The 25,089-nt window shown below is 42.9% G+C and overlaps 1 protein-coding gene across 3 annotated transcripts in view; it reads right to left on the minus strand.

Moving 5' to 3' along the window:
* Positions 1 to 642: 642 nt before the first annotated feature.
* Positions 643 to 25,089, minus strand: part of chchd3a (coiled-coil-helix-coiled-coil-helix domain containing 3a) — a 71,040-nt gene continuing 46,593 nt past the window's right edge. For all 3 annotated transcript variants that reach the window (XM_037121525.1, XM_037121523.1, XM_037121522.1), the window contains 3 exons: positions 18,150 to 18,220; positions 5,097 to 5,232; positions 643 to 1,339 (listed from right to left, as the gene is read on the minus strand). In XM_037121525.1, the coding sequence (XP_036977420.1) occupies positions 1,316 to 1,339; positions 5,097 to 5,232; positions 18,150 to 18,220 (231 nt within the window). In that variant the 3' untranslated portion in view covers positions 643 to 1,315. The remainder of the gene's footprint in view (positions 1,340 to 5,096; positions 5,233 to 18,149; positions 18,221 to 25,089) is intronic.

Consider the following 25,089-nt stretch of genomic DNA (forward strand, 5'->3'; position numbering starts at 1 on the left):
ACGTCCACTCTCTCTCTCTCTCTCTCTCTCTCTCTCTCTCTCACTGTTACTGAATAAAAAGTAGATGGATGGCTGCATTACTACCCACACCCACACCCACACACACGTTGTCTGTCTATCCAGTTAAACCCAACCCGGAGAGTCTGGCGGAGCGCAGACAGCGTAGAGAAGCCGTCTCCTCCAAGGCAACATTAGCCTGGGAGAGCGAGCAGCGAGGAGACACACTCCAGGAAGGAGGACGGAGGCAGAAGGGAGTAGATAAGTAAGAGGAGAGTGGGACAATGAAGGGATAAGGACGAGGTAGAGCTCCGTGGTGTTTTGCTGAATAGCTAAAGCAGAGAGGATTCGCATGAGGAAAGGAAAAAGACAGAAACAGAGGGAAAGCTAGATTATGAGCCAGAACATCTGGGACGTCTATCTCTCCCCCGCGCTCCAGTCCCCCTCTCCTGGGCTCATTCACTCCGTTTGGCAAAATGTCGTCGTGACAACACGAGGGCCGCGTATCCATCAAAGATGTACAATGCTTGCTGTAATTAGCATAAAACACACACATACACACACACACACACACACACACACACACACACACTTGAGAGATGGAGCCCTGCTGAATATTTATGGAGAAAAAAAGTTCAACAATAGTTCCTGCATCGTTTCGTCTTTTATTTTCCTCTGATCAGACATCGTCACAAGTGCTGGTCTGGATGAATACTCGACACGCACATTGTTACATTATTAACATAACAAAAAACTCAAAGGGACAGATGCAAAGGATAGTGCATTAGGGGGCAGGAAAAGAACAATTCATGGACAACAAAATAGGACTGACTTCTATCAGTAAAAATAGACTTTAGTTTTGCTAACAGTGCTGGAGTGAGACGGGATGGGTGCAAGTGTTCTGTGACAGAGGTGTCTCGCGTTTTCTTGTGATCGTCCCAGTTGTTTTTTTACTGTCCTTGTTGAGGGCCAAGCTCACGCCTGCTTGGTCCCTGGCTGTCGCTCCAAGATGGCAGACAGTGTCACTTCCCTACATACTCACAGGAGAGATAGACAAACGGTAAGAGAGGTGGGGAAGGGAGGTAAGGAACTAGGGGGAAAGGGGTGTGTCTGTGTCTCTCTCGGGGTGCTGTGTTCGGTGCCTCTAGTCTGGTACGGTTCGGTTCTCCACAGGGTTTTTTGAGGGTGTGCGTCTTGGTGCTGACTCTTTCCTCACTTCCTCCGCTCCGGTTTGGTCTGTCTGTCTGTCAGTCGGTCGATAATAAGTAATCCCACACCATGAACTCTTCATTGCTTCCGCTTTCTTACTCCCTCGTCCTTAACCCCCGGTCCTCAACTTGTTCTGCAGCCAAAGAAGAGAGAAAGAGTGCGTCACAGAGATGTAGAAGCAAATCAGAAAAAAATCTAAATGGACAAACAACCGGTGGAGAGAGAGAGACAGAGAGAGAGAGAGAGAGAGAGAGAGAGAGAGAGAGAGAGAGAGAGAGAGAGATACTGTGTCACAGAGGAGAGGCAGGATGAAAACAAGGAGGCCTAAGAGTCCAATAAGAAGAGAGGACGATGGAGTGAGCCGGACCCGAGGGCAGCGGATTCCATGTTAGCGATAAGTGCAACCACAAATCCCCAGCACTCCCTGTCAATAAGCATTTGAACCGACCTATTGTGGCTGATGCCAGTGGATGAAAACTGCCTGAGAGGACAAGAGTGGAGGAATCCAAAAAAAAAAAAAAGAAAAAGGAGAAAAAAGGGACTTATGACAGGAAAAATAAGTAAAAAGGATTTATTTTTCCTCACTAGCATTGTGGAAGAGGTACGTTTGTGTCAGGGGCACTTCATTACAGCAAAAGTTCATTTAGAGTATTATTGATCAAGCCAGGAAATGATAATTGACAAGCACGGTCTGTAAAATCCAGGTGAGGACAAGAGTTCACTTAAAAGATAAGTCCAGTGTATTAGAACTTCCTAAATTGCTTCTGGGTTTGCCACTGACCAGGTGAACACTGAGGATCAGATGTAGTGAGGTTTTTGCACCCATTTTTTTTTTTTTTTTTTTTTTTGCAGATGTGACACATTCAGCCGTATTCAACATTTGGTATATTCATCAAGCAGGCGCACAAGGCTGGAGCCGCATTTGCCGTGTCATTTGTGCGAGGGTTGCAAGGAGCTTAAGCATTCAAGGGAGGATAGCGCACGTAAAAGGATGAGATACGCTAACAGTGGTTGATTGCAGTATGTACTATGCTTTGCCCGATGGGATTTGCGAAAGCCACTACAAGATATGACTGGTAATATTAGAAACAATGGCGAAGAATCTAAGCTACTATAAATGAACATGGAGAGTTTGAAATTTGACCAGCAATGACCTGTACAAAACAAAAAATCATTGCAGGTTCATGCTGCAAGTAAACTTTTCTTCGTTTTTGTTGGGTTATTTTATTTATTTATTTATTTATTTTTTTTGAGGTTAGCGATCTCACAGAAGTCCCACCTCTGAGCTGCATCTACCAGCTCTCCTTCACTAGCAAAGTACATCTGGAGGGCAGACCAGGAGCTGACTCTGAGCTGAAAACGATGAGCTGATCCTTGCTATAAAGTTCTGTAAAGCCGCAGGGTGCTGCAGGTTCAGGTGATAATTCTCTGAGTTCAAAATACTAAAAAGTAACCCCCTTATCTGACCCCTGAGGTCTAAAAATCTGGAAAGGACAAATTAAATGATGAAAAAAATAAATATACATTTTCTTTCAACAATTATGAATGAAATGTCATGTCAAAGATGATGTCAGAGCAGCCTTTTTTTTATTCCGATCCTTGAAAACACTAACACCTGCCGAAACCACAAAAAGGGATCTAGCCGGGGCCCTTTGAGAGTATGAGGGAGATGGAAGGGTCAGTCTAAAAAATGAAGTGGAGAGGTAAAAGATAGGGAAGCAAGAGGCGGTCATGCGGCGAGAATATGGAATGAGGAGGCGAGCAGAGGATGGAGAGATCGGCCTCCATGATAAACTCTTTTGCGCGGAGCGGGGGGGGGGGGGGGGGGGGATAAAGAGACTTTATCTGTCCTTCGGCTGCCTCCTCCTCACAGTTTGCTATCTGGACCTGTTAAGTGCTGAATGCATTAGAAACGTGACGCGGGATGAAGGGATAGTGGATGGAGGAATGGCGGCAGGGGCACGGAGGGCCACAGAAAGAGAGTGAGAGCAGGTCTAAACGTTATCGCTCACTGTGATAACATTAAATCCGATAAGAACGCTAATTATCAGCGACAATGCCCCGGCTGCCAACAACGCCTCCATCTTAGCTGACTCCAGTTGAGGGGTCAATATTGTAAAAACTGAGATTTGGAGGGATTTGCTGTCCCCACAGCGAGATGCCATCTTAGACGTCCCTATCTATACCCGAGGTGCTGCAGTTTTTAGTGGAATGAAAGAATTGAAGGGGAAGGACGAAGAAAAGGGGAAAGAGATTTTGCTGCTTGAAAACTGAGAAACGCTATCAAGCGTCTGCGACAGAAAAGGTCAAGTAGATGAGAGACGGCGTTTAGAGGGCACGTTTGGATCTTCTGACCTCCGCGGGTCAAAGCCACGTCCCTTCGCATTTGTTTCCCGACACAGCTTCCTGCTCAGCTCAGATAAAGCTGTGTAAACATCCTAATCACGAAGTTGCATCAGCTCATATCAATCCTACTTCATTCCTTTCCCCCCGTATTTTGTCAGCTGTGTAATTCTGCATATTATTCCTTTAAAGCCTTATCGCGGAACTGTTTTTTTTTTTTCTTTCTTCTTCTTCTTCTTTTTTTTTGCACTTAATGACTTTAAAAGCAAGTCTTAGACAGATAAGCCGAGACGAACAGGAGTGTGCTGTGATTGCCGCAGGGTGATAAACACAAGCGGATTACCATATCGTCTCAGGCTTGCTTGCAAACAATTTACAACATCATAACAGCATCCGGACTGTGAACGTACCCCCGCTGAATCTTGACGAGGCTACAGGTAGCTTTTTTTTTTTTTTTCTTAAATGCACACACACACACACGGATGCGCACACAAATGAATAAAACATTGTGCAATTTACATGATGTATAGCTTAAAAATCTGCCGGCATCTGACTTTTAGATCAAATACTAATACCCGCGAGAGTGAGCGAGGGAGACAAAACTCACTTTTCCTCATTTCCGGCAAAACAATGCAAGTGCAGAAAAATCTAATAGAAAAGCTCCATGAATGTAAATTGAGCCTCGTTGGGGCCCGATGGATGTTACGTACTACAAAGAAGAGGAGGGGGGGGAATCAGGTTAAAATCAACCTGAGTGACATTACTATTACAATACAGCGTGTGGCCATCGGAGACAGAGGGCAGAAAAACATTTGCACTGGGCAATGAAAGGGGAGAGCTCCAGAGAGGACAATGGTATCCAACTAACGGCGGCTACTCCCTTGGTCTTATTACATTAAAACACACACACAGACAGCCGGGGGAACGCCTGTGTCAGCAGGTATTATGGAAATAGACCGTAAAGGTTTAAACTGGCTATTTAGAAGGAGCTTTATTCAGGCGCCAGTAGCCCATTGGAAATGTTATTCTCCTGTCTAAAAGCAAGGAGCCGGCGCATGTAAATGGATGCTAGTGTGGGTGGTATGTGTGTGTGTATAGCGTATTAATTCATTTAAGGGAATAGCTGCTCTACTGTAGCTATCGCACACACATTTATAAGCACAATGACGTATGCTGTGGCTAACACACACATTCACTTGATTCAACTGAAAGCTACACTACAGGATTAGGAGGCGCTACAACTTACACATCATCTGTCCATGAAGGTGCACGCAAAGACTTGTTGTTCTTTTTAAGAGAGGGAAAAATGCATTATTATGGAGGGTATTTTTAAAGGAGCAGTCCACCCAAAAATGGAAATTCACTCGTTTTCTCTTCACCCTCATACGGATGGGAGGCTGGGTGAAATCTCCTAATCCTACCAATTTTTTTTTTTTTCTGGAGCTTCACAGTAAAACAGAGTTGTAAAAAAACAAGGGTTGCATTTTACTAAAATGAGATGTGAGAAGTGACAAACAACATAAAACTTTGGTTCGGTAAATACGCACCTGCTTGGCGTTGTTGACACACTGTAGGTAAAGGGCTGCTATGTTGGAGCAGTTGAGGGTCTTTCCAGCATTCTCTTTGTAGCATGCGAGGATCTGGCCCTGCAGGTCTGCACACACAGGATATATCTCATACCGCCTGCAGGGGCGAGAAGGGGAGAGATACAGTGTGAAAATGGGGAAAAATATGGTGTTAAAGAGGACAGAACAGTGTGAAACATGAGAGTTAGGCGAAAGGGATAAAAGTGTTAAAAGAAAAAAGAAAACTGAGGGGTAAATGTGTGAGTGAGAAAAGAGTCAAGGGTGGACCGAAAATGGAGGAAAAATGGAGACTGGGGAGATTGACAACGTGAGAACGAGATGTAGAAATCAAGAAAGAGAGAAGATGAATGCAAAGACACAATGTTGGTTTGGAAACTGAGCAAATCGATTGTCATTTCTATCACAAGAGAGCCCCTGGACTGCTAGAGCTCGCTGAGCTATTCTGCAGTCGACAGCACGTGCACGGCCCCTTGCCTTTTCTATTACTGCTGCCATTTCGGTCCACGACACCTAAAACAAGAATCAACATCACTGTATCTGCCGGGAAGAAGGTCAAAGGCCAATCCATCCTCCTCGACCTGCTGGGATGACCACGTCGATTGTACGCATCTCGACGTATTGACTGAGAAGGCCGGAGGGCCTCTTTTAAAACAGTAAGAGGTGTCAAATAGAGCTTCCAACAATGGCTCCATCCCGGGAAAAGCAAGATTCATCAGTGGCATGGGACTTAATGGTAGAGAAGTGGGCGAATCAATGTGTAATGCAGAGAAAACAGGAAAAGGACATTGGGTTATTCAAGACGAGCACTTGGACTTACTTGTTTTGTGATGATGATAATGATGATGGGATTAAAATAACCTGCAAGCTAAGTTTACCTTCCTAATGAATTAATGCTTATGTCCTTACCGTGAAAAAACCCTTAAAAAGGCCTTATAAGCAAGTATTGATCACTCTACTGGGCGCCAGTGAATCCATGCATTGATGCATGAGGGCTCCCTGAAGAGTGTCAACCATTCACATACTGGGTGGCTGTCACCTTGGACTGGCCTAAATGGAAAATTCAATCTTTTGCCATCCAAGAGAAGGTTACTGTTGTAGACTGTGGATGCTAATATGTCTTTAATATGATACGCATCACCAGCTTTGCGCGCTCCGACCGTCCTTGAGGTCTGCTACAGTTTAAGTGCTGCTGTCTTAGTGGGCATGAGCCAGATGCTAGCGCTTCTGCGCTAAACTTCAGTGCATTTAAATGGGACTCTTATGTTAGATGTGTGCAAGAGTCGGATCCTCAGTCGCGGGATGTACCACCAGCCCTGGTGCCTTGCCCAGTGTTAACTGCTTTTGTCTGCCTCTTCACACACCCCATAAAAATATATAATGATGACACATGCACATGCTAGGGCTATTATGCTAATGGTGGTGTCATCGTTTTGTTCACACCAGTGCTCAGGACACTCCATCTGCCTCACTAAACGCCTTGCGTGAGTGTGAAAAGAGATCCCGCCTGTCAGCAACTCTGGTGATCTCAGAGGAATATTGGGGGTGAGGACGAGCCCCTGTAGTCAGAATCAGATGTTTGATTTGCCCCCCGGAGTGAGAAATTACCCCCTGTTGGATACAAAGCAGGGGATTGGTGGCATGGGTCATTACCCAGGGTGAAATGCAGCAGGAAGCTGGTGCAGTGAAGACGTGTACATATGTGCGACGCCACATGGTCATATTTGTTAGGGAGGATGGAAAAATCTATAGTCCTTGTAAGTGCAGGTCAGTGACAATTTGTGACAACATCAGAGGTGTCGACAGGAGTGTGACTGATCAATACACTTCATCATTCACCATACAACCCAGTACTTAAAGGCCAAACAGAGTCAGATATAGTCTAGAGCGAGAGAGGAATACTAGATAAAACATGTCATTTTTGGACACCTAACAGAATATTTCGTTTTGGGGAAAAATGTGTACTCCCTGTCTTGCCTTAGAGTTAGATGAGAAGACAACACTTTCATGTCTGTACAAAAGACATCTATAAATGGATGGACGAGGTGTCCCCACTTCCTCCCACTGTACAAAAATTAAGCCAAAAACATCCCTGATACGGATGCTACCATATTGCTGTGGTGACATCAATCATGATGAGATGACCCCTTTCGAGTGCATCAGATAAAGAGTTAAAACCAAACTCAAAACGAACACCCAAGAAGAAGATTTTTTTAATCTAATCACATATAATCATACAACGTACAACAATGAAACTGGTTCTCTGCATTTAACCCATCCCGAGGGAGCAGTGGGCAGCAAGAACACAGAACAGAGCCCGGGGACGAACTCCATATCCAGAGACTGTAGAATAAACCTGTACATGTTTTATGATGGGAGGGGTATCAGAACTTCATTTGAAGCATTCTTTGAGTTTTTAGTGGCCCATGACCCATCTGATAGTATGTATGGGGTGGGATTTATGATCCACCTGCCACCAAGGGGTTGATCAATGTTTGGGGGATGCCCTTGTGTCGTACATTTTTTTGTAAACAGTCAGTGGTGTGTACGGTTAATATGAAGCAACTTCCAGGAGACAGTTGGCTGAGCTAAGCCAGAGACTGGAAGCTGGACTATTTGTTCGCCAGACACAATGGCTCTCTTATCACCTTGAACGATAAGACCACAACTTGTCGTCTGTATCCCTCAGTTTTACTATGGATAAAATGTATATATCTGTATATACAGTAAGCAGATTTCTTTTTACCTTTGGAAAAGAGCCAGTCTTTATACTAAGCTAAGCTAACCGGATGCTGGTTGTAACTTCTACAGCTCCTGCACAGATATGGGAGTTGTATCAAACTTTTTTTCTTTCAAATTTTGGCTGATTCCATGGTTCGTTGTACCACTTTGAGCACAGACCGAAACATTATGCTCTTGGGTGAGGTTCTGCATTTGTGGATCCACTGGGGAGAAATTCAGTCATTTGCTTGGAGGCATGACAAGGCCATTGCTCTGCGTCAGGGTATTGAACGATGACAGCAGCGCTAGCAGAAATCACTGCCATCCAACTCCTATGGATCCTGGCGCTCATTTATTACACCGCCTATGGGCATCTACAGGGACGAGGGGAGCCACATACACCCACTAATTACTTTCTTAAGCGGTCGCGTTAATGCCAGGTGCATCCTGCTGATACAAACCGCGGTGTTTATCACCAGTAATGGCCTCTGAGAGGGAGAGAAAGGAGGACAGGGGAAGGGAGGGAGGGAAAGAGGGTGAGGGTGGGTAGAAATGAGGAGCATTTCTTGATGAGCAACCAGACCGTGGTACTTCTATTTTTGCTTGCTCTCTGGTTCTCTCTGTAGGGAAGGGGCTGAGACAGTGGTTGAGTTAATCACGGAGACAATAACACTGTCACACACACTCTGTGGCGGCACGCTGCATCCTCTATCATCTATCATTAAGATTAACATTAAGTTCCTGCCACCAACCACACGGAGCTGGTAGGGAAGGACTGCACACCTCCCTCCTCTCTTTAGTTTTACATTCAGTGCCCTCATGTCACTTACTATGCTTTGCTGCAGGGTAAGCAGATGCAAAAAGGATAGAGAATATTACCCTGTTTTACCTTTAACTTACGGAACTTACCCACTTGTTGAGCTCAGTAACATAGAGTCATGATATTTGACTCGTATACCATGCTTGGATGTCATCACTGTAACCTGAAAAGTGAAGCTTTTTATTTTCCAAGTTGGTCTTGGCCTCAAGTCCAACCAAATTTTTTTTCAGGGTAGTTATGATAATACACTCTAGTTATTGTACTCAGCTTTAGGCAAGCCAGGGGGACACTCTGATCCTCGGACAGAATAACAATTTGCACAATACCGCCGAACATGCAGTAGCAATATCAAATACCACAAAAAAACGACAAAAACAAAAACAAAAAAAAAAGTCAAACAAGAGGTTATTAATGTTGACTTCAGTGCAGGACACAGGGCTAATTATCAGGGGTAAAACACTGCAGAGCTTCGGCTTCACCGAAGTATCCTCTACTGTGGGAATCATACAGGATATTTATACATACCCGCCAGAAAAACTATAAATCATCCTATTCCCATGTAACCAGAGCAGTAAGGCAATAACAAACACAAAGACTATATCATATTCCCCAAAAAAGCTTTTTTGGCCATGTTTAAATGATGAGGCCAGATTTTTTGAGTGTAGAATTTGAGTTCTGGTTAACTCTTTTGCTCTTGACCCTTATTTTATTGATGCAATGTCAAACGGATGACCCCTGATCAAATGGTGCATGAGCTGTGGGGAGCTCAAAAACATCTTTTCTTTCTCAGACTTTGATTTAAGTATATTTTTTCAGCAGGTTTGAAGATATAAAACTACACACAATTTAACAGAGAAAAGTCTGGAAAATATTATTTCTTCTGACCTCTAACCAAGATAAAAAGCCCTCTTGGTGACACTGCTGTTCTTTAACCAAACACTCATCACTCAACATGGAAAGATAAACACAAAACGCAAAAAATGTTAATCTTACAGCATAAATGTCTATGCACTCATCAATAGATGCTTCTACAGGTTACAGGAGCAGCCGTTTCCAATAAATGTCCCACAAACCATCCTTTCGCTCCTTCTCTTCCTTTTACCGCTCTCTTCCTTTATTCCCTACCTCAATCCCCAGAGGTTCATGGGATATTTAATAAAACCCCATGTGGCGGAAGACTCTGAAACAAACATAGACATCTAGCCAAATACAGTTGGTTATTACAGCACTATACATGTCTGTGTGTGCTGCACCCCTTTACCCCAGAGACAGTAAATCTAAACAGTCATATAGGGGTCTCGCCTCGTGCCACCAGTAGCAGTAAAGGTCTCTATAACAACAACCTTATCCACCACACACACACACACACACACACACACACACACACACACACACACACACACACACACACACACACACACACACACACACACACACACACACACACACACACACACACACACACACACACACACACCAATCACGTCCCTATTGCCTTGATCTACTGATAGGAATGAAAGGGAGGAGTACGGTTTGTTTAGGTATCTACATTACAGTTTCTCTGCCCTGCACCGTAAATCACTGTACAGATAGACAAAAAGAGAGAATGGGACAAGGACGGAGAGGAGGGGGGGTGCTCGAGAGAAAAAAATGCTTTATTAGAGAAAGTGAGACAGAAAAGAATGTGTGGAACAGATGAGAAACAGAAGAAGACCCTCCTAGAAACACTCCTGAGGCTCTCTGCTCGCTTCCTTTTATCCCTTAAGGAGAGAACAGAAAAGGTTGAGAGGAGGGGCAGAAGGGATATGAGAAGGGTGAATGTGTCCCATTTAACATGTAATAAAGCAGAACAGATTACCTGCTCACTCCCTCTCACTGTCTTGTCCCCCTCCTCAAGGTGTCCCTAGATCATTTAATGCAATCCCTTCTTTCAAGCCTCCCGCTGCTCAAGTCAGCACATTTCCATGGAACGGGGACGTACTCGAATAGGTTTATTGCCGCGGCTACATTCTTCAAAGAATATATTGACCACGAGCTGGCGGACATACGAGATCGATGTTCGGATTTTCATACAATATGCATGTGTTATGCTGGGGCGAGCATCGGTGTCTTTGCATTTTTCAAACCAACATATTGACCATGACTACTATCTGCTGTAAAGATGTAGAACTGTGTGCTAAAATGACACCCATAGATCTCTGTTAGGGATACAACATGCTTCAATACTTGAACAAAGTGCGATACGCATCTGGAAACGTGTACGTCCATCTGTCATAATCTGAGACACATTACAACTCTGAACGAAGACACACATATGGGAACGAGCAGGCTTACAGACAGTGTCCATTCCAATACTCGATAGCAGTAACTGTCCCCTGCAAATAGAATTACTGATTGCACAGGCTGCCTCCAGAGGGTCGTTGTAAAAGTTTTCACTCCACCTGCAGCAGGAGCACTGATTTCTTCCTCCAACACTCTAACACAGCGGGCAGAGGATGAGCGATGGCAGCAGAAAACAAAAAAAGAATAATTAAAATTGATACGAGTGTGCTGAAATTAATTAAGAAACTGTAACAGAACACATCTGGAGCTAATCATCTGATCACTGGTGGATGTCTGTTTGTCCTTATCATGGCTGGATGTCATTTAAAAACTTTCCTTACTTGCCCATTCACCAGAATGACTTAAACAAACATGGATATGTTGAAACTTTCCAATAGTTTAGGTTCAATTTTCTATTTTTAGACACTGTTCTTATGATCTGATGTTCGGGCACAAAAAACCACTTGGTTAGGAAAAGATAGTTTGGGTTGGAATACCTGTTTTGGTCAGAAAAAACATAGCTGGAGATGTCCTGATTTCCAGTCAAAATATCAGTTTTTCTCTGCACAAACACGGCTAAAAACTGTGCCATGGTCTCCACAAATGTCCACATATCAGTGATTTGCAGAAATCTAAGCTTCCAACATTGTATTCTGGTGACTCGGCTGGGTTTGATGCAAATGTTTGGCTTGACAACAACAAAGCGATGCCATCTCTATAAATGGGAAAGTGATGAAGTTACAACATTGGTTGGTCGCTTGTTGGAGTTTCCCAACTGGCCATTTCTCTTTCAAATTAATAGACTTGACAGTCCCCCGTAGCATATTGACCACACATGCATCCACTGACTTGGTTCATTTCCTGTTGACGTTCTCTTCTCTTTGATGGGACTATTCTTTATGAAAGTAATTTTTTTGCAAAGCAACTCCATCCTATCTCAAAATGAACCATTTGGTGTGCCACACATGATTTACTGGGCTTCTCATTTCATCATGATCAGAAGCACTTTGCCAAGAGAAGGTAGAAGCAATTTTATAGTCTGATTTGGTTAGATTTCACCCATGTTGCCAGTATTTATCTCCCCCAAACTCTAACTCGTTCTTTGGTGCACACACATACATGAGCTCCATCGACAGTATGGATTACACCCGCCTGCCACCAGATTGAATTCCCAATCACCACATTGTGTATTTATCATCATTTGGGTCCACTTACGGGTTAATAGGGTTAAGGGGCGGGTGCCAGTTCCCCCTTAAAAAGCCCTCATGTTCTCTCTAGTTAAGGCAGGCGTCAGTACCGAGGGGGGGTAAATAAATACAAATGATCCAGTTAAGGAGAAAAATGACACACATTTCGCTCACGCTGCTTTTTAAAAGCAGACCTGAGTGACCCCCTGCAGTGAAATCCATCAGCATGGATAAGAGATTGAACGAGAGAGAGAGAGAGAGAGAGAGAGAGAGAGAGAGAGAGAGAATGAGGGAGGAAGGGAAACAGAGAGAGAGACAGAACGAAGTGTGAGGACTGCTAAAAAATAGAGAGCGAGAGAGAGAGCAGACGTTAATAAAGAGGGAGTGAGAGCGATTTAAATTAAGACAGAAAACACTGTTCGTAAGTGAGCAGTGAGGGAGACAAAGAAGGATGAGAGGAGATAGAAAGGCGGGTGTGTGTCCTCACTGACCCCTCTTCAAGCACGCTCTTACAAGTGGACGGTTGTCTGGCCTCAAGCAGAGGAAGACGAACATATCTTTAAAAAATGCAGCTAAATGACGTTCACTTATTCAGGGGATCCGTATTTGTGAGAGACACCTTGAAATGATGAGGTTCATGCACAACGGCCGAGGAGCAGCAGTGCATTGTCATTTTCTGAACATCCAAGAAATGCTACATGACAGTTCTTTTCTGTTTCATCGTTCACGTCACAGGGGTTGTTCTCTATTTGAAAAAGAAAAAAAAAAAAAAAACAGTACAAAAAAGCAATAAAAGCTGTGAGTGGGTTTCCTACTCATTTCCAATGCCGCAAAATCACAAAATCAGCCACTAAAAGGTGTGTATGTGCATTGTGTGTCCGTGTGTGCGCCCACGCAGGTCTCTCTCGGATCGTGTGTGCTTTTTGTGGCCGGCACAGCAAAGCTCTTAAGGCCGAAAGAAGAGCTTTTAAAGCAGTTATTGACTTCTGTCTCCTCCGCTGACCACCATCTTGTCCCTGCGCCCCGGGTTGCCTAGCTACGGGATGGTGGTGCGCCTTCACCTGACAAGGGGGTCAAAGCTCTGCTCAGTCTGTCCCACCTCACGGACGACGACTACTTTATAGAAAACCACCTTCGCAACTCATACCTGCAAAATTATTTCCTGTCATTTTAAGTAATTAAACAAGGCTGCCTGGCTCAATTAAACATCAATATTTCATTACCTTATTAATTTCGGGACATCAGTGTTATTCCCCTTAAACAAACAAGAGTGCTGCCAAGAATATGGAAAGCCTCTACCTGCCTCTACACCTTACTTCCATTTTGTAGCTGCATGGTGGATTTTGCAGGGAACCTGCTGGCATTTCTCCAGCATTATTCGTCCTCTTTATTAATGCAAAAGATAAAACAAATGCACAGCGCTATTGCCTCATCCTGCGATGCTTTGTTACAGGGCTAACTGTTCGATTGCGTGAGGTTGCGTGGGATTTTTCTGATGCAAAAAAAATCATGTTGTGATTTCTTTTTTGTACACAACGTTCACGACCAGAAGCAACGGATTGTAGAAATTTAGGGAAATGTGGTTGGTAAACTTAACTGACACTACTGGCTCTTTGTTTGCTGTAAATAAACCAGAGTATCACGCTGCACTGACAACTTAATAACTAAGACGGTTGCTGGTAATTCTTCGCAATGTATTAATGTATACAATACAGCAGATGAAGAGTTGTCTTAGATGTTTATGATTATAAGGGTTTGAAAGATGGGTGAGTGGGCCCTACTTTCTCCCACATTGTGTGGCGAAGACAGACTGTCAGGTGCGGTTCTTTTGACCGCGACAGCACAGCGCACCTGTGTTATAAAGAAAAGCAACGAGCCATTTACATTCAACAAGTTCTGCTCCACGCCTCCACATTCCACCTTTTTTGCGTGTGTGTGTGGAGAGATGAAGCGTGAACTGCGGTGGCTGTTATTGTCGACTGGATTAAATTAAAAAAAGATTTATTCAAAAGAGCTAAAAAATAAACAACAGACAAAGGGAGTGAGCGCGTAGCCTGAGGGAGGAGAGGAGTGACAGTGAAGTGACAGACTAAAATGAGATTTTATTCTCTGTGGCCGAGCGTACGGGGAAGATACGGGAAATTGTGTGCCTTGGACACACTTGTGCACTCTCTGGCGCAAAACACAAAAGCGTGAAAGTACACAGCCTTTTTTTGATCTTATCAAAGATCTCACCATCAAGGCTGGAGGCTTAGAGGAATCCAAGTTTTTGAGACCTGAGAAGGGGGATGGAGACATAAGAAATGATGGTCTCAATCCTGCAGCATTACAGAGCCTTGTCAGACCGGCTCATTCACTGTTTTAACATCTCCCTGTCCCATCCCAACTCTGCAGGGAACCTGGACAAACAGTGACAGTGACCAAGCTTCAACAAAGAAGCCCAAAGCCCCGCCAAAGGTTAGCACTGACAGCAGGCTTAGGACGACGCCACTGTTCCTTCATTCTCCATTCCATCTTCTCGCATAATCTCACATCTATCATTTTCCTCCACGCCTGTCAGCTTGCAATTCAAACTAAAGCCCCAGTGGGTCACTGCTGCCGGAGGAGACACCACGCACACACATTCCTGAGGAGATGTCCACATGTGAGCACACTCAAATTCATTCACCGTGTCACGCGAAAAGCACACATGCACGTGCATCCCTTACATACATGTAGTGCAGTAAAGGTCACACATTCAGCACTGGACAGTGTGATAATGCATCAGACTTTGATAAACCACTAGTGGTGAAGGTGGCCGGATATAAATCAGGCACAGGGAGAGAAGGCCTCCTTTCCAGAGGCGACTGGGAACTCTTATCTTCAGTTAGTGTCACAGGGAAAGTGAATAAAAGCTGTGGTGCTATGTGTGTGACGAACATAGTGTCTTATTATGATATGTGTTACATGTTGCGTATATTTACGTATTCATGGAAGAAAGGTTCACTGCTCTGTTGTCTAGGGAGGAGTAGAGGATTCATGGTGATGCATTTCAGACACTACAGGAGTGTTTTTACCAACCCAGTTAGAAGTCTATCTGTAAAACCTGAATGTTGATATTGAAGCTCGACCTTTTTTTTGTTGTTGTTGTAACTTTACATTCCTTTAGGTAAAATTTAGAGTTTTATGTTGTGACAATAAATATTTAGCTTCCTATGGCACCACTTCTTTGAAGCACAATGTGGATTTTTTTTTTTCTTATATTAGTATTTTTCTGGCTTTTTGTCAAAAGTCACAGTTGTGAGAAACTGTGGAAGCATCCAGATGTGCGTGTACAGTATGTCTCTTCAAATAAGGTCAGAGTGATGCAGTGGCATTCTGGTTGGGAAACTCCATCATTCTCTGGCGGGAATACTGCAGCAGAACAGCAGGGGACAGCTGTACTGCACACGTAAGCAAACAGCTACACTTATACACAATCTCACACACTCATACATCCTTCGCTCCCTTGAGTACCAACCCCTCACACTTTAATTTATTTCTTTCAACATCGCCAAAGGAGAAATGACCACGCTGTACCACTGCGATGAATGGAAAAATATGCACACTGGCTACTTGCTGAAGCCCATTTGTTAATTAAACGGTTACATATTGTATATAGATTCTATAATGTTCCCAAAAAGGCTATTTCTAATAAAGACACATTCAAAAGGGTGACACAGGCGTGAAAACATCAACCGAATAATGTGGTGCTACCAACAATGTCTTGTCCCCTTCAAATCAGAGTAATTATTTCCCATGTTGACTTGAACTGAGCATAAGAACAGGCACTGCGCGGAGCTATGATGCATACATTCCTCCCAAATCCTATTCACTCTTGGGACCTCATCTCGATGTGAATGTTGCAAAGTAATAACAGGTTTGTCCCGTGGAAATCTGACCAATTCCCAGCAGAAACTGTAAACTCACACAGCCCAACAGTTCCAATTAAAACTTCCAAAAGCCCATACAGTATATGGATGTTACAAACCCTTGACAGACAGCCTGCTCTGGTCCCACACATCTTATTCCTCCACTATAATAAACCGTAGCCTAATATCAGCCCTAACACTAATCAATCCCAGGAGTACTATCACTCTCTTTACAGTGGCACTAACACGAGCCAGAGTGGGGAAATGAAGACATTCTAATAAGAAAGATGTCATCTCCCACACTTTATAACATCCTCACATTAACATATCAAATGTTAATTCTATCAAGTACGGATAAGGCCCCGGATTTTCTTTCTTTCTTTCTTTTTTTATCTCTGGGGGACATTTTCAACTTTGAGGAAATCAAAAGCCTGCGTGAGACAAAAAAATATTTCCTTTTATTATTCAAAAGAGGCCGCAGATAGCATCTTATCTCAGCAGGGCCTCTGTCATAAGAGACGGGGGGGGGGGAGCTTTGAGGAAAGGCAACGCGCGTTATGTTCACAAAAGACGTTCAAACATATGAGTACAAACAAACATACACCATCATACATGAACTCGCACACATAAACAAGTATGAGCCAAACACGCCCTGTTAAATCCAATTAACCCTCTGCTCTGCTCTGATCCCCTCAATGCATCCCTGCCCCTGTCTTGTAACACCAGACCTTCCCGCCATTTCATTAGCACACATGCGCGCACACACACACTCCTCTCTGCTACCTTTCCACAATTGCAACCCAGTCACAACCCTGCTAATGCACCTCCTTTAATCCAATCAGCCAATCACTGCCCTTCATGCAAAGGCCTGGGTCACATGACTACCCGCACGCTGTTAGCTCGACGTTCACTTGCAGTTAGCGCTGTCATTTGGCACTAATGTTATTCCAGTGATTTTTTTTTTCCCTTTCTTTAATGTGATTTGGGAAGTCTGAGCTCCGGCTTCCACGAGTCTAGCGCTAAACCCCTGATGGGCTAGGCTAATCAGTTTCCAGCATTTCTAAGGGAGACAATGATCCCAGTGTTAGCGATGGCTAATGACAAGCTAACACAATTAGCCTAGCCTCCCTGGAGGAGAGCTCAGAGCCAGGGCCCATTCTTGCCCCACCTCCCATAGGCTCCTCATCCACTTTCCCTACATTACTATGGAGCCTAATGGCCTCTTATTAAGAAGACAGATGGAACACGAATGGGGAGCGATTCTGCACGTCTTGAGTTACACATATGTGTGTTGGATATGAGCATCATCCATGAACGCTCGCACGCTTAATATTACATCCTCTGTCGATAGTTCCAATGAAGTAACCACTGTTTACATTACAAGGTGTGGCTGTCACATGCATTTAGAGGACAGTCTAACACTATCAGAGTAATGACCATACATGGTCTTTGAGTTCAAGACTAGTGGTTCACACTTTGCAATACAAAAAAGGGAAAAATAGTCTACAGCATAGAGGTTATCTCATACTTTGCGTCTTGATGTATGTAATGCTACACATCTTATAAAACTGCTACTCATGATTTGATAATCCTGTTTGACCCAGGTCTTGTAGAAGATTCAGTTTTACAGGATAAATGATACTCTTCTGACAACGGGAAGAGCGCAAGAAATGCCCCAGTTATCATCAACATGAGATCAGGCTTATCAGTGAACCACCATCAACATCAGCTAATGGGTCGGGCTAATGGTTCTGATTGAAAGACAAAGGTTAGAATGTGGGTAGCGTAATTCAATCGTGTGTTTACTGGTCCAGACGGACTTTTAATCTTCAATGAATGCATAATTGTAGATAATACACATGAAGCCTACCAGTATCTTCAAATATATACCTACTATACAAGACAAAAAATGACTTAAATTGTGAAAAAAAAACATTAAAAAAAACAAAAACCAAGCAAGAGACAATGAAAGTTCTATTTTTCAAGCTAAATGTAAAGAATATGCAGGGAAAAAATACACTCTTGGTATGCGCTTTAAAGCCTTTGATCTACTTTGGATCAACTGCGTTCGACTTACTTGAACTTGGCATTCACTTGGTCGGCAGCTTTATGGTAGTTGTCTGTGGTGACCTTGTAGAACTGAGTGCTCTGCAGACAGAGAAACAGAAAGAAAAGCCAGTGAGTGAGACAAATGCAAGAAAATGTGATTGTTATCTCTTATGGAAAGGGAAAAAAGGCCATCCACTTGTTTTCACATGTTCCCTGCTTTCAGGTTGCAGGTATTTAAGCAAAAGGCAACATTTCAGCAAAGCAATGCCTCTAAACAGCTAAGATCTGACGTAGTCCAGTATAGTGCAGCCGGACCTGCGCAGCCCTGACCCATCCACCACCACTCAAACCCCATTAAAACTTAATGGAGAAGGATATTAGGGGCACAGCTCTATTACCAGTAGGGCTCATTGTTCACAACATGGATGCTAACTTTGTGACCTATAATGTAAGTGGGGAGTGAATTTGTAGATATGAATTCTGCACCGATGAAAAACATTTATTCTATATTGTTTTGTGTGTGTGTGTGTGTGTGTGTGTGTGTGTGTGTGTGTGTGTGTGTGTGTGTGTGTGTGGCTGTGCACCATGCATGTGCTCCTCTCTGTGAAAGAGTGTGAATTATAGGTGCACGTTCATGTGTGCGTTTGTGCTTATCCTCCCACAAACGACTGCTGTAATAACAGGCAGCAATCCTGGAAGGTCAGAGGGTCCCTAGTCAACAACGTGCAGACCACCGGTCATAATCCCCCAGTGACCCATAGCATATGGACCCATAGCTGGACCCCCTCAACCTGAATTACCTCCTCAAACACGGCCATGTTAACCGGGCTCCTATACCATTTATACCACTCGAGGAGAATGTGTTTTGTCAGCCCTCAGAGGCTGCTCTGCACATTTATGATCAAATGGTGAGAGGTTGTAAAGTGTGATGGATGGCTTGATTGAGAGGCGTATGAGGTTTGATCCAGAGGCAATATTAGGGGATATCTACCAATGCCAATGTTTTCCTAAGAAAGGTTCCACTTTAATAAAAATAAAACTCGTGCTTGATCATTTTTCTTTAGGCTTCCACTGATAAAAGGTTTTGTGCCATTTCTTCTTGGCTTAATGTTGCGCGACACAATCCAGACATTCCATACAGGGCTGGGTGAGAGCTTTCTAACAGTGTGGTAGCATGTCTGCTGGTCATTTCTGATATTTTTTCAGAGTGTCCTAATAATTCTTCTTACTGCATAGACTAGGTAAAAGAAATCAGATCAATAATTGGCTCGTAGCTTGATTTTAATTCTAGTTTATGTATTCGGAAATGTGCCAAGTGGGCCGAAAAAGCAGGAGAGAAATTTATTACAAATGCTATTAGCAGGTAGTTAAAAAGCAATTACCAGGGAATGGCTGAGTAAAGAGTCCAACATTCCCTGAATGGATAGAAATAGTTCAGGAAATGTATTGTGGAACGATTTACTTTTTCTTGGAGACATGTCACTAAAAAATTTGAAAACTACTTGCAGTAGCAACTCCTTGCAGAATGTAAAGGGCTCTGACTAGTGTTGTCCACCTGGTCCACTTTCTCTTTGCACCTCTTGATATACCAAACTCTGGTATAGTGGGTAAAAAAATAGATAAAAATGCATCTGTAAGAATGATGAATTATCCAGACTGACCTAACGGTGGAAAGTGACTTTCCCATGTCAGAAAAAATGTACTATAAAATCTATGGTCTGAGAAATGTCTCTGTTGAGGCTTGACTTGTACAGTGCACTTAGAGGAACTGACTTCAATTGCCCATTAAATAGCATAACACTATTAACTTCTGCAAGGAAAACAAAGGAAAAGTGGTAGGAGTGGAATGTGGCTCTCGCAATACGTGAAAAACTGGAAATCGTATGAATCTGAAGTGATTTCCTTGGTACATAGTTTTTTTGTTCAGGAAACCTTCATTTTATTTGCCTCTGTACACAGAGGTTATAAAAGAGAGGACAACCCTTCCTTCTATAGTTTCATCTACAATTTCAAAACTATTATGGAAATAACGAACTCATAGACCTTGAAACTGTGTGTACACCTGCTTCTTTTCATTCCCATACTAGACATTGACAATCATTTCGCTTTGCCTGCGATGACCCTGTCTATTGTTTGACTGTAATTACACTAAATCGTAAGCAGAGTTTCAGGAGACCACTAAACAAATGATGAAATCAGAAAAGAAAAGCCTTTCACTTTAGTGTAGAGGACGTTGGTTTAGATATTTGAGAAGAGGGAGTTTCTAACAAGACTGCAAAGGAGAACAATGTAATTTCAAAACTTTGTAATATTTAATCCATGCATTGCTAAAAGAAGAACAAATATAGGCCTTAGCAAAGACCTGACAATAACTTTGAGCTTAGACTTTGTGACAATCACTTCAAACCAAACACCTAAATCATCCCAAACTTACTCTTACATCATCTTATGGATACACTAGCAATGTGACAAATGAAAGCCTCTTGGTCCCATCTGCCCTAACTTAACCCCCTGGCAGGGAAGACATTCATCATAGTTCAGAAAAGATCAATAGGAATGAACTGCACTGCTGAAAAGATCAATAGTCATGTGTTGTAGAGCTAAAAGAAGATGAGACATGACAACGCTGACAAAAGGTCTAATACAGATTTGAAGTCCTCTTCAGTTGGATAGACTACTTTGAGGGATTGTAATGAAGTCAGAGTCCTTCACTTTTCACATTCTGAAAACAGGTTACACTTTTTGATAGTCAGGCGCAGATTCCTCCACATAACAATGCAATAAACCCTATATTTTTGGATATATTTGGATGGTATATTTATTGAACTGAAACAAAGAAACACCGTCTTTACATAAATTTAGACCCTTTGCTGTGGCAATTCAAATTTAATAGATATGTTTTGCCTGTCCTTTGACCATTCTAGAGATGTCTCAAGTCTGTGTGTCAAAGTTAATTGACTGGAAATGATTTATGTCTATGTAGGATCCCATGAGTAATAAGTCATGAACTCCAAGAACCGCCCCTCGCATGTCAAAGATATATACATGTTGAGGGATGCATTTCCATGAGGGCACAACTGATGACTAGGAATTCGTTTATTAGAGGATTTATTTCACTTTGTTATTATTGGGCAGACTGGATGAGCATGGAAAAAATAAAGGGGCTCTGAAAACAATAGTTTGTATCTAAAGCACTATAAAGAAGTATGCCCAAAGTTTAAGAGTTAACTTGTAAGCTCATGCTATATCTGTGCCCTCTTGGCCTTGAATCAAGTGGTTTTCAGCATAGACAAAGAAACTGTCAAGAGCTACGGAAAAAAGGATTTAAAAGAGAAGCTTATTCACAGATAAAGAGGCTAAAAAGAGATTTTTGGGCTGCTAAAGAGGCAAGAATAAGACTTCTCCTGGGTGCCAAGATTGAGCCATTGGAAGAGAAAGAGAGAGTCAGAAGGAGCTGGATTCGGGTTTCTGTCTAGAATACTAAGTATAAGGTAATAATACCTGGCTAAATGGCAGAGCTGGCACTAATCAGCGCACTAATCCACCGGGGAGGACAAAAGGCCATGTGTGACAATGATTGCAGGACCACTTACAACACAAACAATACACGTGCAGTGACACCGACACACACAGCATGTGTGGACACGCTGCCAAAAGTGTCTACACATACCTTGGTGGCTAGATAGGAGAGAGTCATTTGTGTGATTACTGAGTGGTCTCAAATCGTGATTTCCAGCTTTTGCCCCAACTGATTCGGAAAATAGCCCTGATCTTGGTTTGGTTGCTGCAAAACACAACCTTGTTTTAATTCTACCAAAAAAGAAGTTTTCTGATTGTGGCTGACCAATGGATGAACACAAATGTGTTGCTAGAACACAAGAACCCAGTACTATGCATGCCACCATGTGCAATCAAGTATTTACCTCTGAACCATTGTTTCTGTTTATTTGCATCCTATTTACCCTATTTGTTTTCCACCAGGTTTTTAGCTCATCTGGAGCCAAACAAAATGCCGGTGGGGGGGGTGTCATAGACAAATTAAGTCATTACTGCTAATGCACTGCAGCGATATTGAGAAGATAGAAGCTGCACCGCAACGGAGGCTCCAGCTCAATTTAGAGGAGAAAGCCTCCAATTTTTAATGAATAAAACAAATAACACCCTGTACTGATGGCTTCTTTCTCTTATCTGCAGCTGAGCAGGAGGGCTGGAACGGGGGAGAAACCCCAGCATGGTTCTGCAGAATGAGAGAAAATGAGACTTCTGCTGTGTGACTCACTGCAACCTGCTCTTAAGGATATGTCATGTCATACACAGAAATGACTAAGCATCAGCAACACAACAACATTTAGAGGTGGCAATTGCGTATGAAGTCAGTGGAAAAATATCGAAATAAAAATTCAAGGAGCACAACTTGAGAGAAAAACTTCTCAGAGGGCTTTAGACTTTATAAACAAAGTACAGAGAGGGGGAGAAACAGGATAGACTGGAGGGAACTACATAAAAACTGGAGTTTCTGGTGAGTTCTGAGATTAGTCAGAGGCTCACCCTTATACAAACAAACTCTGTACAACACGTGGTGCATTCCTTGCTACTTAGATTACAGCTAATACCTACGTAGTCAGTCAACTGGCTATTTCGGGAAATTAATCACCAATATCCTGTGGCTAAATTCAAGACAAAGAAGAAAATGTAAGAACAAGACACTATAGTTTTATGGGGGTTTTGTGCTGGGATTCCTGGAGTCTTCGCTCTGTGTTGGTGTGCATTTCAATGACACAGATTTGTTTACCGCCTTTGTTTTAATCTAAGCTAACCGACTGCTGGCTGTAGCTTCATAGCTACAAATCATCTAACTCACAGATAGAGAGCATACAAGCATACGTTTTTTGCAATTCAATTATTTTTTGTTAGACATTAGTTGTTTGGTTTTTAAACCAACAGATGTCCTTTTATCAAAACTTTAGATAATGTTAAACTAGCTACTTTTGAGGCTAAGGGAAATGTGCCCAACCCTTTTCTTTAGTATTTCTTATACATGAGGACAAACACATAATGCAATCCAATAAATACCAGTCACTATTGTCCAGGAAAATAGCTGGGACCAAGTTTCAACAAACACTGAGACTTATAAGCTGACTTTGAAAAAAAAAAGTTGTATCCCGGCATTATCATTTTAGCCTGTGGAGTGTCACTGCTGTTTTTTTTTTTTTTTCCTTAAACATAAACGAATGTGCTGCTCTGTTGTTGTGAAATCACCGCTCCTTGAAAAGACTTCCCGTTAAATCCCTGTGAATCCCATCATGCGGTTATAACAGCAAACAGTCTCCGACACAATAATTCAGTGCTGCAGCACACTGTCATGTCTTCACTCTGGATTACTGTGTCAGTGTTATACAACTAGCAAAGCCAGAGAGAGAGACTCACTGAGCGCTTTGCGGTGGTGAAAGAAAACGTCTTTAATGTTCCAAGACAAAGACAGGACGAGCAAAAAAAAAAACCAACTGCTCTAATCTTCTAATTTTAATTTACATTTGAAACAACACAAGCAAAATGTACTGAAAATTTTAGCTCCAGTCTCCAGACAGAGAGGCAGAGGGCAAAGACTGAGGAGCAGAGGGACAGCGAAATGACAGGCCAAGGTAGAGATGAAGATTGCAAGTCAGAGACAGCGACAGAGATAGAGATAGAAGCTATTACTGTTTTTTTTAATGCTCTTTCCCCTGTATTTCTTCCTTTCACAGTGCTGTGGAACTTTGCTATGAGATGGCAATTGCCGCAGTGATTGTCCTCCATGGGAGAGCAGAAAAATCCAATTTCATCGATATACAAGGCGAAAAGAAAGATGGGGGGGTGGGGGGAGAGAAGAAAAATCTCTTGTGAAAAAAATGAAATTGAGGCGTGAAGCAAAAAAAAAAAAAAAAAAAAAAAAAAAAAAAAACACCACTCAAAAAAAAGGAGAGATATAGATAGAGACAGATGTGGCGGTGGTGGAGAAGGGGGCTGGAAAGAGACATGGCAAAAAAAAAAAAAACGGGTGGGGGGAGAAACATGGGTGAGTTGATTGTTAAATATGAGATTGTTTTACAGCAGGGCAGGTATTGAGTGAAAATGTAATAAATATATAGATATTGTTTTCAGGGGCTATTTGGTAGCTGTGGCTCCAATGAGCAGCAGCAGCAGAGGCAGCAGGCTGAGCTGCCTGGGAGCCTGGTGATGGCCTGTCACTGGAAGCCTCTCTGATGAATGGCCATGTTGGATTGGAACAGACGTGTAATATATATCAGACTTATATTCTCTCTCTCTCGCTCTCTCTTCTGGTGCCGCTTTCTGCCGGTGTGTGAAGATGCTGGGGGAATCCTGAGGTAAAGGGAGGACCGGAGGGCAAAAGGAGGGAAGGGTGAAGAACGTGATGGGAGATAATATTAAGCTAGCGGTGCACTCCGAGCGAAATCAAATTTACTGTGATCTCACTGGCAGAATGGAGGGTTTTGCAACCAAAAAGCATCGGGCGCTGATACAGCACACTGTGTTTCTTTTCACACACCATCACTCTCATGAATATTTAAATCAGCCATGTGATGTCTCCAAACAAATCCTGTGCACTAACCGTGCAATATCACATCATCTCATTGTGCTTGAATATCATCGTGCAATAGCAGGTGCACAACAGGGCTGCCTGCTCATTATTGTTTAAACTGAGTGTTGTGATGTGTCCAATTATTGTTTGTCAGTTTAGTTGTTTGTCTGAAAATAGGGGAAAATGGTCATGCCACTGGTCAAGGTATTCTTCAAATGCCCATTTCTGTTAAAACAAGGACGTTCAGGGCTGAATCGGGCCGACCAAAGGAAACACTGAGCCAATAGTGACTGACCGACCGACCCACCCATGGCATTTTTCTGCCAATACCAGCCGATCCAAGGAGAGTTTGACCCAAGACCGACTGAAACTGGCAAAAACCTCCTTG

This window comes from Acanthopagrus latus, chromosome 14 (assembly GCF_904848185.1).
Source record: "Acanthopagrus latus isolate v.2019 chromosome 14, fAcaLat1.1, whole genome shotgun sequence".
NCBI lineage: Eukaryota > Metazoa > Chordata > Actinopteri > Spariformes > Sparidae > Acanthopagrus > Acanthopagrus latus.